The sequence below is a fragment of the Molossus molossus genome, unplaced genomic scaffold (assembly GCF_014108415.1).
Source record: "Molossus molossus isolate mMolMol1 unplaced genomic scaffold, mMolMol1.p scaffold_m16_p_13, whole genome shotgun sequence".
NCBI classification, from domain to species: Eukaryota; Metazoa; Chordata; class Mammalia; order Chiroptera; family Molossidae; genus Molossus; species Molossus molossus.
Genome location: NW_023425348.1, coordinates 94,615,716 through 94,632,224, shown reverse-complemented (window position 1 = coordinate 94,632,224; position 16,509 = coordinate 94,615,716). Strand labels below are relative to the sequence as shown.

At 52.7% G+C, this 16,509-nt stretch overlaps 1 protein-coding gene across 3 annotated transcripts in view; it reads right to left on the bottom strand.

Annotated features, from left to right (window-relative positions):
* PPFIA1 (PTPRF interacting protein alpha 1) overlaps nt 1-16,509 on the bottom strand; it is an 86,171-nt gene that overhangs the window by 45,030 nt on the left and 24,632 nt on the right. For all 3 annotated transcript variants that reach the window (XM_036259094.1, XM_036259097.1, XM_036259096.1), the window contains 6 exons: nt 5,647-5,748; nt 5,184-5,348; nt 4,782-4,856; nt 4,319-4,420; nt 3,882-4,103; nt 1,038-1,184 (listed from right to left, as the gene is read on the bottom strand). In XM_036259094.1, the coding sequence (XP_036114987.1) occupies nt 1,038-1,184; nt 3,882-4,103; nt 4,319-4,420; nt 4,782-4,856; nt 5,184-5,348; nt 5,647-5,748 (813 nt within the window). The remainder of the gene's footprint in view (nt 1-1,037; nt 1,185-3,881; nt 4,104-4,318; nt 4,421-4,781; nt 4,857-5,183; nt 5,349-5,646; nt 5,749-16,509) is intronic.

The window sequence follows — 16,509 nt, the reverse complement described above, 5'->3', positions numbered from 1 at the left end:
TGGCAGCTGACCAGCATGGCACGCCGGCCACAGCACAGCGCCCGCCTCCTCTGAAAGGGACACTTCTATGAGGGTGCCTGCAACAGCCTCTCAAGGTATTGTTGTAAATGTGGGATTATTCTTTTTAAAAAATCTCCTTACTCTAAAAAAATTTTAATGTAGAAAGTTAGACCAAAAAAATTAAAAAAAAAAAAAAAATTCAGAACTCATCTATGTGTTCAGGTCCCGGAGAAGTCCGTGTTTGTTCATACTTAGCTTTCCTTCCTTTTTCTGTGTGTGTACAAAGGGGTGGGTGAAAGGAGGTTCACAGTTGTAATACAAACAAAACAATAATTAATAACCAAAAATAAACTCGGCTTTGAATGCTCACAGCTGTAAACCTCTGTGAAACACGTCCAATATACTGTTCTCAACCCCTCAGAAAACTGCGACCTGCCTTTCAGACTCATCATTGTGAACACCTCAGACGCTCAGGCAGCACTCACACTGAGACTGATGACAGCTTCCTAGTGTTTTACTTTTCACATTTAGTTGGGCCCTAAGGATACACTTGATAGCACACTAGACAAACTTTATTTTCAAGAAGCGGGTTTGGTTTTCTGGTTCACGGACTACCTGAGACCCAGAGGAACAGGAGGCCCTGTGGCCACCACAGAAAAGAGAGCACAGACGCCCCCTGCTGGCTGCTTTTCTAAACTGCCCTTTATTAGCAGGACCAGGCCCGCACAAGCAGCCGGCGGCCTTCAAGTGCTTTGCTCTCTGTTCCTTTGATAAAAATGCTGACAAACAGACGAACGCTCAATTAAAACAAAACAAAACAAAACACAGAAAGACACAAGGAGTGCAACTCCATAAAATGGTAAAATCAAATCCTCCATAATTAAAACTGTAAACTGAAATAAGCCACACTGCAAACGTGACAGTCTGAGGTCCTAACTTCACATGTGGGCTCGCCGCCACCATGGACGGCCCAGAAGAAAGGCGTCTGCGGCAGCGGTGAGGAAGCGGCGGGCCCGCCCGAGCCTGTGAGCACCCACCTGCTGGTGCAGAGAGTCTTTGTTTGCGACTTCAGTCTCGAGCTTGTTGTTGAGGTCGTGCAGGGAGGTGGCTTCGCGCTGCACTGCCAGGTAGCGCTTCTCCAGAGTCGCGATCCTCTCCTCCGTGTCCTGCTTCTGGGCCACGGCCTGCGCCAGGCACGTCAGAGGGGAGAGATAAGTCATATAAAACGCATTAACACGCAAGGAAAAACTGGACGGAACTGTGATTTTCAAGCAAATATAAAACGACCATCCCTGCAATCAGGGTGGCAGACAGCCCACCTAGACCTGCCAGCTCTCACCTGTGCGCGGAGCCAGCACTCCTGGGTCCTGACACTGCGCCCAGTCGCCCAGTGACCAAGCTTAGCCTCCTCTACATAGTTCAGACAAGTGTACAATAGAATATCCACTGTTGTACGAATTCCAGGAGGTGAAGGTGCCGTCATGAAGGGCACGACCTCCGTCTGCCTCACGGCACAAGTGGGTGCACACAGGACAGGTGCGGCCCCTCGATGGACACAACGGGGTGACACCAGTGTCATTTTCTTGGGTAAAAGTTGGATGAAATCACATCCAATTACCACAAAATTAGGGCGACCACATCAGTTAATGGGAACAGAAGTCAGGTCAGTGGACTGGATAGAGCTTCTACAGCCGGACCCTGGAAAACCGCCGGAGCACGGACACTGAGGCTGGGCTGACTGCTCGTGCCCTCCTGTGCCCGCAGGAACTCACTTCGTTCCCTCTGCCAGCGAAGCAACCAATGTCGGCAGAGTCTTAATCCTGAGTGACAGGTCTAACAGAAGAATTCCAAGATTCTCTGCACGTGACACTGCACACGAACCATGGACTCGCAGGCCAGCGTCCCCACGCTGAGGGTCTGCAGGCGCTCCTGGAGAGGCCCTGGGGGGCCTGGGGAAGGTGCGGCTGCGTGCTGCTTGCAGAGCACAGGGCCGGCCAGCGCCAGAGCGCGCCAGCCCTCGCTGCTCTTTCACGGTGGTTTGTTTTGTTTGCTAATCCTCACCCGAGACCATCTTCCCATTGATTTTTTTTTTTTAGAGAGCGGGAGGAAGGGAGAGAGAGAAAAACCTAAATGTGAGAGAGACATACCAATTGGTTGCCTCCCGCATGATCCGACTGGAGCCAGGGATCAAACCTGCAACCCAGCTACGTGCCCTTGCCCGGGAATTGACCCGAGACCCAGCATTCCCAGGGCCGACGCTCCAACGGCTGAGCCGAAGCGGCCGGGGCCCTCCCTGGCTCTGACGATGGCACTCAGCTCTCCCGAACCCCTGCACACACAGACCGCCCGCCAGAACGGGCATCTGCCGCAATGTCACAGCACGGCCCTGAGGCCCCAACCTGAGCACAGCCCGTCTGCCTGCCCCTGGTGTCAGTGTCACTGACCCCTGTGAGGCAGGACTTGCGAGCAGGCCTCCAAGGCTCCCTGCACCGCCAGCAAGGCTCCAGCATCAGTGCGTGGGCCAGCAGCACAGCGGACAGCACTCACGTGCGCCTCAGAAGGCGCCTGAGCGTGGTGCAGACGAGGCTGAGCGCCTAGACCTGGCAGAAGCCAGGGCTCCACGCACCAGGGCGTCACGCAGGCTCCAGCATCAGTGCGTGGGCCAGCAGCACAGCGGACAGCACTCACGTGCGCCTCAGAAGGCGCCTGAGCGTGATGAAGACGAGGCTGAGCGCCTAGACCTGGCAGAAGCCAGGGCTCCACGCACCAGGGCGTCACGCAGGCTCCAGCATCAGTGCGTGGGCCAGCAGCACAGCGGACAGCACTCACGTGCGCCTCAGAAGGCGCCTGAGCGTGGTGCAGACGAGGCTGAGCGCCTAGACCTGGCAGAAGCCAGGGCTCCACGCACCAGGGCGTCACGCAGGCTCCAGCATCAGTGCGTGGGCCAGCAGCACAGCGGACAGCACTCACGTGCGCCTCAGAAGGCGCCTGAGCGTGACGAAGACGAGGCTGAGCGCCTAGACCTGGCAGAAGCCAGGGCTCCACGCACCAGGGCGTCACGCAGGCTCCAGCATCAGTGCGTGGGCCAGCAGCACAGCGGACAGCACTCACGTGCGCCTCAGAAGGCGCCTGAGCGTGGTGCAGACGAGGCTGAGCGCCTAGACCTGGCAGAAGCCAGGGCTCCACGCACCAGGGCGTCACGCAGGCTCCAGCATCAGTGCGTGGGCCAGCAGCACAGCGGACAGCACTCACGTGCGCCTCAGAAGGCGCCTGAGCGTGGTGCAGACGAGGCTGAGCGCCTAGACCTTGCAGAAGCCAGGCCTCCACGCACCAGGGCGTCACGCAGGCTCCAGCATCAGTGCGTGGGCCAGCAGCACAGCGGACAGCACTCACGTGCGCCTCAGAAGGCGCCTGAGCGTGGTGCAGACGAGGCTGAGCGCCTAGACCTGGCAGAAGCCAGGGCTCCACGCACCAGGGCGTCACGCAGGCTCCAGCATCAGTGCGTGGGCCAGCAGCACAGCGGACAGCACTCACGTGCGCCTCAGAAGGCGCCTGAGCGTGGTGCAGACGAGGCTGAGCGCCTAGACCTGGCAGAAGCCAGGCCTCCACGCACCAGGGCGGCGCGCAGGCTCGCAGCAGCACGGCTGCAAGGTGGTCTGATGAGCAGCAGGACCAGGTCTCCACCTCCCCAGACCGTGGGGAGAGCAGACTGGGCCACCAGAACGGGAGTTGCCGATCACAGGCGCACAGCACTGAGCTGTTCTGCTATTACGTACCCAATGATCCAAAGGCTAGAACCAAGTGGGAGCGTACGAGACAAAATGAGCAAAACACCCCAAACATTCAGGTCGACGACAATCTGCAATGTCTAGCGCACTCACTTCCCGAACATCTCGCTGCAGCTTGGTGTTCATCTCCTCGGACTTGATGAGGTCCTTCCTGGCGGTGTCCAGGCCCTCCTCCAGCTCCGCGACGTGGGAGGAGAGGGCCGCCAGCCGCTCCTTCATCTGGCTCTGCTCGCGGGACTGCCTGTCGATGACTTCCTGCAGCTCCATCACTTTAGCCAGGTCTTCCTCGTGGCTGGAGGAGCCGTCCGAAGATCTCTGATGGGGAGAAGACATGCTTCAGAAGCCTTGTTTGCCGAGCCAGGAAACAAAGCGCTTCTGGGAACAGGCAGAATCAAAACGAGCTCATGCAGTCTGCTGGGTCGCACAGCGTCCAGAAGCACGCAGGCGGCGCTGTGCGTGGCAGCAGCGTCCCGACAGGCCTGCAGACAGGCGAGACCAGAACTCAGAGACAGAGGAAGCCGAGGACTTGCCTTTCCGTTCGTGCTTGGCGTGTTTTCCTGTTCATGGTTTACGTCAAGCACCCCATCTGTCAGTGTTTTTTTCTGATTATTCTGTTCTTTAAGAATCATTAGCTAAAACCGAAAAATTGCATATGAGTCAAGAAGTAAGTCAAGACAGCAAAACTCTTTTTGGAAAAACACAGCTATAAACTGTACATAGTATAAAAATATATATACATGGTGATGCTGTCCATCCTGACTGGAACCAAGGTATTCAAACCAGAACTAATCACTTACTAGACAAACGGGCCCTTAGAGATTGTGCAACTCTGAAAGGAAAGTCTAGTGTACAAGTCATTACAGGGACCCCAGGGGCGGGTCCTCCGTCAGAAAGACAAACCGCATCTGAAATCCACCACTACAGTCTTCGTCCTGCTTTTGGAACGAAGAGACGGACGAGGCCCTCCCTTGCCACTCCGTGCACCAGGCTCACCTCTCTGTGTGTGGCGCCCAACTCTTCCTCCAACAAGCTGCAGCGTTCCAGCGCCACGCGCAGGCGCTCTCTCACCTGGAAGGAGACGCCGGGCGTGAGTGCACACGGGTTCTCCAGCAGCTGCTGATACACCGGCGCTGCAAACCGCCACCAGAGCACCTTCACGTCTCTTACAGGTGCTAACGATACATTGTTTAGTAATAGCTTCTAATTTTAGAAAAATCTTCCTCCTAAATTATACTATTCAAGTCTTAATAACAAAATCAATATATGGGACATAATAAATTTTAAGATGTTTATGCCAACCAATACTTGAACTACACAGAACTCTGTCTCCCGCAGGAAACTCCGTGAGGACCGCGTGCCGGAGCCAGCGCCACCGCGGGGCCGCCCGGCCAGTACCTTCTCGTCCAGAGCCTTGTGGTGCTCGAACAAGGACTTGAGCGCCTTGAGCACCTCCACCTCGCTGGACACGCCCGCCGGGGACTGCGCCTGCCTCTTCACCACCGTCATCCTCAGAGACCGCTCGTGCCTGGAGACAAGGCACTCTAAGTGTTCCAACAGCAGCTGGGAGAGAGGCCGAAGAAAGAACATGTTCAGTATGGCACAGTTCATCTGGGCAAGGAACCCCTCCACTCGCATGCTGAAGTCAGAGAAATCCCCTCACGGGTATTAAAGTACTAGTTCTCCCATCATAGAGTGCGAGCAAGGCCTGAGAACACTGCACGATACACCGCTGTCGGGCGGCAGGAAACGGTGAGTGTGTGACCAGGCAGAGCGCGTGGCTCAGGGCGGAAAGGGGCAGCCACGGCCGCAGCACGCCTGTGGGACCACGGCAAGTGCAGGGCAGCTAGACTCTACTGACCCTGGTGTTGTTCCTTTCCGCCTTCAGCTCAGCAATTTCTTCTTCCCTCTCGAGGAGCTGCTCCCTGCACACGTTGAGCTCCTTAGTAAGTGCTGCGAACTCCTGGAAGACAGGAAGAGACCCTCAGCAGAGACCCCGGCGAGCTCTCCAGCGCTCACCAGGGAGACCCTGGCCCAGGGACAGCGACCTCTGCGGTTCTCCAGGGGGAGAGGGGTCAGCCCCAAACCCAAGGCCACACAGAAGACCTCCACTCAGGTACTCAGGAGCAACACTCCCCCAAAATGATACGACTGCCTGCCAACGTCTCACTGCACTTTAACATTTCCTCCTAAAGGCCGAAGAAGGCATCGAGGCTCACTCAACAATCAATCTGACATTAAAGACACGAAAGTGGTGGATCTAGGTGTTTCTAGGCAATTTACAAACAGGTGGAATGTCCAAGCTCATCCACAGATGATTCCTTCGCGGTCGAAGTCAACCTCAGCGCAGAAATGACGCCACTCGTCAGAATCTGACTTTACAGGCCGCGCCGCACGGCTGTCCAGAGCCGTGACGGAGAACCCAAAGACTTGAAGAGAAGCAAGTGGGAGGACTAACATCCAAGTATTTCTTTTCTTCAGTGCTGTTGTTCTGGGGGGAGCAAAGTGACGGGGATGGGGAGGCAGATGCTGACAGCTCCTGAAGGACACTGGGGAGCACGGGCAGGGACACAGTGATCAGGGGGTCATTCTAATGTATCCAAGTTCTCTTCTAAGCTAGTATTTCTTCTTCAAGAATCCACGAGTTGCCCTGGCCGGTTTGGCTCAGCAGCAGAGCGTTGGCCCGCGACCTAAGAGTCGTGGATTCGACTCCGGTCAAGGGCATGTACCTCGGTTGAGGTTCATCTCCGGCCCTGGTCAGGGTTGTGTGGGAGGCAATCGGTTGGTGTGTCTGTCTCTCTCTCATCAATGCCCCCCCCCCCCCCAATTTATCTATCTGAAGATAAATGGGAAAATATCCTCAGGTGAGGATTAAAAGGAAAAACAGGATCCACGGTCTGGGTGACCACCCGGGCGGACGCTGAGGGCTCAGCCGACCTGCTCCCAGTGCAGCCAGGGCCTAGAGCACAGCTGTTCGCTCGTGGAAGGTGCTCGGGCACGTGAGAAACGGAGAACATTCCTTCGAGAACACGTGGAAGAGCCAGTGCGAAGGGCAGGAGTCTCGGGCACCTGAACCGGAACAGCTCAGAGGGGGCATTGTGCCGGAGGCAAGAGCACGGCTTCCTCTGCCCAGCCCAGGACGCTCCTGGCAGGAGGATGGCAGAGTTTCTCATCCTGGCCCCCAACGGCCTGGTGCAGAGGGAAGTGTGGTGGGGGTCCCTGGTGAGCCCACCAGGCTGCTGCCCACCCCCACCGAGAGCTCAGCTCCAGAGCAGGGGTGTCACTCAGAGGAGCTGCCATTGTCCCTCCCGAGCCCTGGCTCACAGACTGTGCCTGGGGTCGGGGGGGTGGGGGCAGCAAAAGAGAGCTCGTCTCTCCCCAAAGGAAGGCACTTTGGGGCAAAGTTCCAACCTCAGGGTGCTCTCAAGGTGGAGGCCATGCTGAAAGGGACAGCAGGGACTCAGGACTGAACGCAGCAGCAGCTAGACCACTAGTTCCAGGGAAGATTAGGCAGCTGGGAACTCCTAGGACCAGAACAGATGTCACTGACCTTCAGCACAGGTCCTAGAAAGGAGGCAATTCGTTTGCAGAGAAATGTACACCCCAGGGCATTGTTGGGAGCAGCAGAGCCACTGGCTGGCCATTCGTGGGGCTAACAGCTGGGTGGGTCAGGAAAGGAGTGGCAGAGACCAGCCACGCCACTGTGGGCGACAAGCACGCTCAAAGCCGCACCTCCCCGTGGAGCAACAACAGAGGGGGTGGGGGCGACGGCGCTGAAATCGCCCAGTCATTCAATACACTGGCTAAATGCTCATTTTTATGTTACATATACAGCTGACCTACGGGGCCAGTTTTATCTGGATGGTTTTCAGTCGATCTGTGCAGTTCAAGCTCTTGCTGTCCAAAGGTCCACTCTGCAGGTGGGAGCCCACAGGAGCCATGTCCCCTGCACTGCCTGTGGGGCTTCGTGCCCAGGTGCCCGGTACTCTGCTCACCACATGCCTAGCGGGGCTGCTCTTCTGTTCCTGTACCCAAGGGCATTTTTTTCCTCTTGGGGGGCCCTGGCTATATTTTTGGTCTATCTGTTCTCTACTTAGACTTTATCTTCTCACTGCTGTTTGGAAAAGAGGTTGAAGCACGAGCTATGCTGCCACCCTGCTGCGAACACAATTCGTCCAAGAAGCAGGGGCACAGCTGGCCAGGATGCTCCCAGGGCAGACGGACAGGCGCAGGCACGCAGCGTGAGGCGGGAGGGGCAGAGGCCGGGCTGGGAAGGCCCGTGTGCACCAGCGCACAGGGCCCGGATCTCACCTGGAAGGGGCTGGGAGTCACCCCCCTGCAGAGTCCCAGGCAGTGCCTGGCATGCAGGTCATGCTAGAGGTGGGCTTGCGGGTAAGCCAAGGCCTCGGGGGCAGGGCTGAGCTGGGCTGGAGGAGAGCGGGAGAGCCTGCGGGGAGCCGCCAGCACAGGCCCGGGGAGAGTGCGGACTGTATCACGGCCAGCGCCCGGACAGACGAGAAAGCCCCCCCAAGGCGCAGCCGCGTCTCCGGCAGGCGCCCTGCCGCTCACCCTCCGTCAGCTTCGAGGGTCCCTGGACACTGTGTTCAGAAGAGCCCGCAGAGGGGGCCTGGAGGGGGCACTCCAGGTACGCATGGCAAGCCGGCAGGGGGTCTGCGGCAGCTGAGCAGATCCGAGAGGAGAAAGGGCAGGGCAGCTCCTAGGACCCAGCAGGAGCACTGAGGGATGGAGTCACGCTTTCTGAGAAGGGAGGGCTTACGGAAGACCTCGGGCGCCCAGTGTGGGACTTGCTCAGTGAGATGTTAGCAGACACTCCGGCGGCAATGCCGAGTGCAGAGCTGGAACTGCCAGCCTGGCGTTCCTGGGAGAGCTGGTGAGGGGTGGGGTATCGATTTTCTTCCCCACAAATCAACAAGGCCCTGAGTGTAGACGAGAAGAAACAAGGTTCAAGCCGCGTGGCAATGGCACACTGACGGGCTGCAATGCGAGGGCCCAGCAGAGACGGGCTCGTCGGCAGGAGGGACGCAGGCAGGACACCAGGGTGTCACGTGTTCCCAGGAGGAGTGAGCAACCGTACCAGGTGAGGCTGGCCCACACCAGCTGCCCGGCGCTGACAGGCGGGTCTGCTGCCGTGGTCTGGTGCGGTGACCACAGCTGTCCTGGCACGTGGGGCGGAAGCCTGGCCGCACTGCATCAGTGGAGGATGGGAGAGGAGCGGCGAGCACACGGAACCCCCCGAGGCCCCTCAGCGAGGGGAGAAGGGAAATGGGACGGTGCTACAGAAGGTGTGGGGGTCCAGGCAGAGGGCGACTAGCAGAGTGACCACCTCGAGCAGCCGAGACAGATGGTGTGGTAAGTGCAGAGGGTGGCCTTCCCTGGGAGCACACGGGTCACCCGGAGGGGAGGAAAGGCAGCTGGACAGAGGGGCAGAGGCTCGGATCACCAGGCAGACGTGCGTGGGAACTGAGCGGCCCATCCGCCCCCTTGCCTCTCCCTGACAGACAGACAGACAGCTGCAATGAGAGAGCAGGCGAGGCGCAGGGGTGGGGCGGGATGAAAGCAGCCGTGTAGAAAGACAGGGTTGTGGCAGGTCAGTAACATGGCTGTGGCACATCTGGGTCCCCCCTGGTCACTCGGGAATGTAGACGGAGGATGGACTTGGTGGCTGCAGGTTCCAACGACGTGGAAGAGGAGAGGGAGCTGCAGGGTGTGCAAGGCTGTGGTGATGACGGACCGCGGATTTCAGGAGCAAGAACAGAGAAGACATGAGACGAGGCGGGACCAGGCAAGGTGGCAGTGAGGTCACAGGACTATAGGTCCCAGAAGAGGGAGTGTCAGTGTTGTATTTTTAAAAGCTTTATGATCTATTATGAACAAATTTCACCACCTTTACATGAAACACCAAGTCACAGCACAAGGTGGACACTGGGAGCTTAGTGGGTATGTGTGTGTGAGAGTGTAAGTGTATCTGAGAGTATGAGTGTGTGAGAGTGTAAGTGTATCTGAGAGTATGTGTGTGAGTGTAAGTGTATCTGAGTATGAGTGTGTGTGAGAGTGGGAGTGTATCTGAGAGTATGAGTGTGTGTGAGTGTAAGTGTATCTGAGAGTATGTGTGTGAGTGTAAGTGTATGAGAGTATGAGTGTGTGTGTGTAAGTATCTGAGAGTATGTGTGTGAGTGTAAGTGTATCTGAGTATGAGTGTGTGTGAGAGTGGGAGTGTATCTGAGAGTATGAGTGTGAGTGTAAGTGTATCTGAGAGTATGAGTGTGTGTGTGTAAGTGTATCTGAGAGTATGTGTGTGAGTGTAAGTGTATCTGAGTATGAGTGTGTGTGAGAGTGGGAGTGTATCTGAGAGTATGAGTGTGTGTGTAAGTGTATCTGAGAGTATGAGTGTGTGAGTGTAAGTGTATCTGAGAGTATGAGTGTGTGAGTGTAAGTGTATCTGAGAGTATGAGAGTGTGAGTGTAAGTGTATCTGAGAGTATGAGTGTGTGAGTGTAAGTGTATCTGAGAGTATGAGTGTGTGTGTGTAAGTGTATCTGAGAGTATGAGAGTGTGAGTGTAAGTGTATCTGAGAGTATGAGAGTGTGAGTGTAAGTGTATCTGAGAGTATGAGTGTGTGTGAGTGTAAGTGTATCTGAGAGTATGAGTGTGAATGTAAGTGTATCTGAGAGTATGAGTGTGTGTGAGTGTAAGTGTATCTGAGAGTATGAGAGTGTGAGTGTAAGTGTCTGAGAGTATGAGTGTGTGTGTGTACGTGTATCTGAGAGCGAGTGTAAGGTGTGAGTGGCGTGAGTGTGTCACAACTCCACATGCACTAGCTACAAGGCATGAGGTGCTCCAGACTCGGAGCTAGGACACAGAAAGGATCCCCAGAGCCCACGTCCCCTCGCTGACCAGCTGCGGCCCACATTCCCATCACCCCACTGCCCGCTCATCCCCAGAAGCAGGCCCATGTCTTTTCATGCAGTTCCCTTGAGCTGTTCCACATAGCTCCAAACTGTCTGTGCTCACCTATTAAGAGAATATATTCGATTCCTATCACTTTGGTAAAATATAAGTATTTTTTTATAATAGATTCAATAGCCAAAAGCACTCTATGATACACTAAACTGACTTTGGTAGAAAACAAACTTATAGAACTTGACAATTATTTTTACTCCTTAAGAAAAACCTTTCCTCTTTACTCAAAAGAATTCAACTAAGAAAGTATCGAAGCAAACTTAAACTTAGGAGTTTAGATAAACACAAGACAGGAAATTCCGAAGTGGAAGAGTCCCGACGCATGTCCAGTGTGCTGTTTGAGCCACCACAGCAGGAAAGCTAGCAGGCCGGACCGCCCGGCCACGCACCCGCCATCACGGGGGGCTGTCGGCGTCTCTGTCCTGCTTCTTTAGAAAAAAGCGTTAAAGAGACTGCAAGCCCAATACACCGCTCGTTTAAAGGGACATTCTACTTACAGTACTAGGATTAAAGTTGGAAGTAGTTTTGGAAACAATAAATACAATCATCACTGCAATATTTTCATTTTAAAGTATAAGTGTAAGCAATACAGCGATATGGATTTGTACTTCTGTTTGACATTTTCTAAGATTGAGAAGAGGGAAAATAACATTTAACCATTAAAGTAAGTTCAAGAACTTAGTTTCACGTAATGCTTAAAAATGTCACTATTATTTCTGAACAGAAGGATCAGATCTAAGATAAACCAAAGAACTGATACAAACATGTGCATAACCAATGGACACAGACAACAGTGTGGTGAAGGGGGGGGCACGGAGAGGAGAGTGTCCATGGGGGAAAAGAAGGCACATCTGTAATACCTTTAACAATAAAGACAGCCCTGGCTGGTGTGGCTCAGCGGTTAGAGTGTCGGCCTGCGGTCCTGAGAGACCCGGGTTCGGTTCCCGCTAAGGGCGCGGACCTCGGTTGCAGTTGTCCCCGGCCCTGGTCGGTCGTGCGGGTGGCAGCCACTCGATGTGTCCCTTTCACATCGATGTTTCTCTCTCTCTCTCTCTCTGTTCCTCTCTCTCCCTCCCAATCTACCTGAACAAAAAATGAAATATGTCCTCAGGTGAGGATAAAAAATAAATAAATAAAGATAAATTTTTTAAAATAAATAAGATTCAGATCTGGATAATAAATCCAGATTACACAAACCAGACATTGTTGATCAAAATCCACAATCAGGCCAATTTAGAAGTAATTCCTATGGACTGGATGCACATTTAGTTCCAAAGCAATGCCTTCTCTTGTGCCAGGCACCCCGGTAGCCCCAGCGACCAGAGGACTCCGGGTGTCAGCAGTTCCCAGCCAGCCTCACCCTCGCGTGGTCCTGACCCCTTCCTGTGTCCCTTACTTAGTCACCCATGTTACATTTCTACATCTTTCTTTGCTATAACGTCCATCAGTAGCTCCGTTTTATTTTTACTACCTTTCATTACTTTTGCTAACTGGAGGCAAAAGTGCATGTCCTCTTAGTGCAGGGACATGGAGTATAATAAAGAAATGAAAACAGTGTCTCATTTTTAGCAAACCAAGATGTCCTTCAGCAGGTGACAGTGGAATGTCACCCAGCGCCATGAGGGGACATGGGAACCTAACTGAGCATCACACACGAGAGGCGTCTGAAAGGCCACGCGCTGTGTGATTCCAACCGCATGGCATTCTGGAAAGACAGAACCGTGGAGTCAGCTAACGGAGCAGTGGCTGTCAGGGAGGAGGGAGGGCAGGTGGGGCATGGATGCCTTCTAGGGCAGAACTACTCCACTACCACAATGGTGGACACACGTCCTACACCTGCGTCCACCCACAGAATGCACAGCACCAAGAGTGGACCCTCATGCCCACCGTGGGCTCTAGGTGAGGATGATAGGTCCGTGCAAGTTCATCGACTGTAACAAACGTACAATCTGGGGGTTGGGGGATGAGTGTACTGGGGGTGGCAGGAGGGACATGGAAAGTCTCTGCACCTTCCCCTCAAGTCTGTTGTGAACTTAAAATTGCTCTAAAAAAAATAAACCATTAAAAAAAAAAAAAGATCCTGTGCCTCTTTCCTAAAATTTGACTTAGCAACTAAGTGGGGGAGCGGAGGGGTGCATTGTGTGTCCCTAACCCGAACCAGCACACCGAAGGCCGAACCTGAACATCGCTGGAGGACGCGGTGTGCTCTCCAGCGACAGACACTGCCAGGTGGGACGCACACCTGGCGGTTACCTCACCTGCCCGTTCTAAAATGTGACCACTTTTGACAATTTAACATCTGTGTTACTCTTGAGAGAACTGCACTAGCTCAGAGTGACTGGGACACTGATACATTTTATAAAACTATTTTAAATGAGATCATTCAAATTCATGAAAGATGTTACCACACTGCTTTTCTGTTCAAAATTTTTATCAACATAAAAGTCACTAACAAAAAATTCACCAACTTAACCACTTCAAGAGCACAATTCAGTGGTTTTTAGTGTACTCACAATGTTGTGTTACCATTACCAGTGTCAAATTCCGAACATTCTGTCACCCACCCAAAAGAAACCCTGACCCTATTATCGGGCATTCCCCATAACCCAGTCCCCTGGCAGCCACCACCGGCTCTGTCCCGATGGCTTTCTTATTCTGGACATTTCATGTAAATAAAATCACACTCTATCTGTCCCGTGTCTGGCTTCCTTCACTTGGCAGAAAGGCTCCGTTCATTTTTAGGGCTGAGTGATATTCCGCCATGGATGTTTTGTCTATCATCCATCTGTGATGGACACTGGGGTGGCCCAACTTCCCAGCTGTCAGGGATGAGTGCTGTGAGCTTCCTGTACATGGTTTTTGTGGGGTTTTTCCCCACTAAGAGGGGAAGGAAGAGGGAGAGACAGAAACATTGATGAGAGAGAACATCGACTGTCTGCCACCTGCATGCCCCCCACTGGGGATTTGGCCCACAACCTGGGCATGTGCCCTGACCAGGAATTGAACCGACGACCTCTTGGTGCATGGGTCGGTGCTCGACCCCTGAGCCACACCGATAGGGCTCCTGAACAAGTTTTTATGTGGACTTATGCTTTCTTTTCTCTTGGGTATATTGAGGAACAGACGTATTTCTTTACAACAAAGATGGGTGAACTGTTCCACTTATCTTGCTAACTTGTGATGTACATATCCAGGTATCTTAGCCATCACTCCTTTCTACTTTGGAAGGCAATTTCTTACAGGCTAAAGCTAGGATGTCTTCATGGGAAGTATACGGTTAGCTTCCCATATTTTTATCTTTTTGCTAAAGAGAAAACCAAGCTGTTCTGGGTTGTTACTAGCATTTAAGTATCTAAACACCATACCTTACAATCAGTCAAGACAATTTGAAATATGAATACACAGGTATATGTTTAAACAACCTGAAATATTAGTATGAGTTCATATATTTCCTAGGCAAGTGTATAATATTAGTGAAATAGTCACAGGCAAAACATTTTAATTAAAATTTTAAAACTGAGCCTGAAGGGTGGGAGAGAATCAAACCAATGAAATACGAAATCAAGGGCAGCCCTAGCTGGTGTGGCTCACTGGACTGGCATCATCCCGCGTACCTAGAGCTCGCTGGTTCGATGCCCGGCCAGGGCACATGCAGGCCTGCAGCTCTGATGCCCGCAGAGGGCGTGCAGGAGGCAGCGATCCATGTTGAGCTCTCACATCGATGTTTCTCGTTCTCTCGTCCTCTCTCTCTAAAAATCAAAACTATTATTTAAAATAATAATAAATCAAGGGGAGAAATCTTTCATTTGAATTAAAAACCTCTTCCAGATAGTTTTAAAAAAATATTACAATATTAGCTTAAAAGAGTTTCAGATAAACTAAAACACTAGATAATAAAATGACAACACAACATAAAGTACATTGAGGTCCAGGGCATGTTTATATCATGTTTCAAACTTCCCCGTGGCGTGAGTATGTGATTCCTGGTGTTGCTCATTGTTAGTAGAGTCTAAAACATTTTCACTTTCAAAGGTCTCACTTCATAGATCTACGCATGGGACAAGAAATGACTGAATCCTAAAGAAACCGTCTTTAAGGTATGAGACCAGAAACCGCCTATCTGGTCTGTACAGTCTAAAGCCGTCATGAGGTACAGCGTAAAATCCGTATTTCCAAGGAGACATTTGGGCCATAACAACCTTTCAAGACAACAATAAGGGAGGCAGCAAAGGAAGGGGGCTTAGGACAGAGCTCTTTCACACAACCTGAAGAAAGGTGTTTTAGAGACAGAAATAAAGGTGCACATAGACCACCTCCCTTCCAGCATGCTCATCCTCCCACACCACAGGGACCGGCGCCTTAAGACACCTGTTCATCCAGGGTCTTACGCAGATAAACCGATACCTAAGTCCACTTGCTGGCTTGTCTAAGTTAACGATGTAGCCTGACTGTTTCTGTGTCAGTTCACAAGTCCCCTCCCTGTCTTGCAGCTGCACCGACCGCACAGAGACCGCGCAGACAATAATACAGAAGCTCACGTGTACTTGTCATTCACCTGACGGACGCTTGTCTGCGCTTCCAGTCTCCGGGCACCAGGACCAGGCAGCATCTGCCCCTGCACATACATCCTCTGCCCACGGACCAAGCACACCTGAAGGCTGATCTCAGGGTTTCTGAGTGTAAGCGTCCATGTCATTTTACTTGGGGGCAGCCATCGGTGAAATCACCTGTATCCCTGCTGCTCAACTTCGGCATCGTTTTCTTTTTCGTATCCACACGGGGTCTCCCAAATCCGCTTATGTGCTAGAGGCAGAACGCAGGCCTGAACCTTTGGTGGGGGCTCGAGAGGCAGCACAGTCTCTGTGACCCTCCGTGCCTCCCCAGGCCTTCTCCCGACCAAGGGAATTAAATCATTCTGACATTTCACTTGCAAAGAAGGCTCAGCTCACTTGTGAGTTGTTACACTCCCTCATTCTCTCCTCTTGGCGCCGGTGACACGGACGACACACAACCCCAATTTCAGTGCTGGTCATCTCCTTTTCTCTGATCAAATACAAGGGACACTGGTCTGCTTGTCCTTACCCTGACACATGCGTACACAGTGGTCACCTTTCTTCCACGTCCCTGTGTTTCTACAGAATGGCACCTGACCACTGTCTCCCAATCTCAGCCATTCATGACCAGCCTCAGACCAGGGCCTTCTAGTGTGGTCACGCCCAGACATTTACATGACAAAATACCTCACTGTGCACCAACTCTTCAAATGGTTTTGATATTATAGAGGGTATTGTATTTCATTTAGTTTCCCCCAGTTTTATTTGTACTGGTTTCAGGTGTACAGCTCCGGGGTTCGACAGTCATACTTCATGCGTTCTCCTCGTATTCCCAGTACCCACTGGCACACGCACAGCTGTAACAATATACTGATTATATTTCCTATGCTTTACCTACACCCCCCTATTTTCTAACTGTCAATTTGTACTTGTTGATCCCTTCACCCCTTTGACCCAGTCCCCCTCCCCCTCCCCTCTGGCAACCACCACAGAGTTTGCTCCGTCCATGCCTATGAGTCTGTTTCAATTCGGTTTATTTTGTTCTTTCAGGTCTACATGTAAGTGACATCGCATGTACTTTTCTTTCTCTGGCTGACTTATCTCACTTAGCACGACACCCTCTAGGTCCACACTGTGCAAATGGTAAGATTTCGTTCTTTCTCACAGCTGAGTGCTATCCGTTGTATGTAT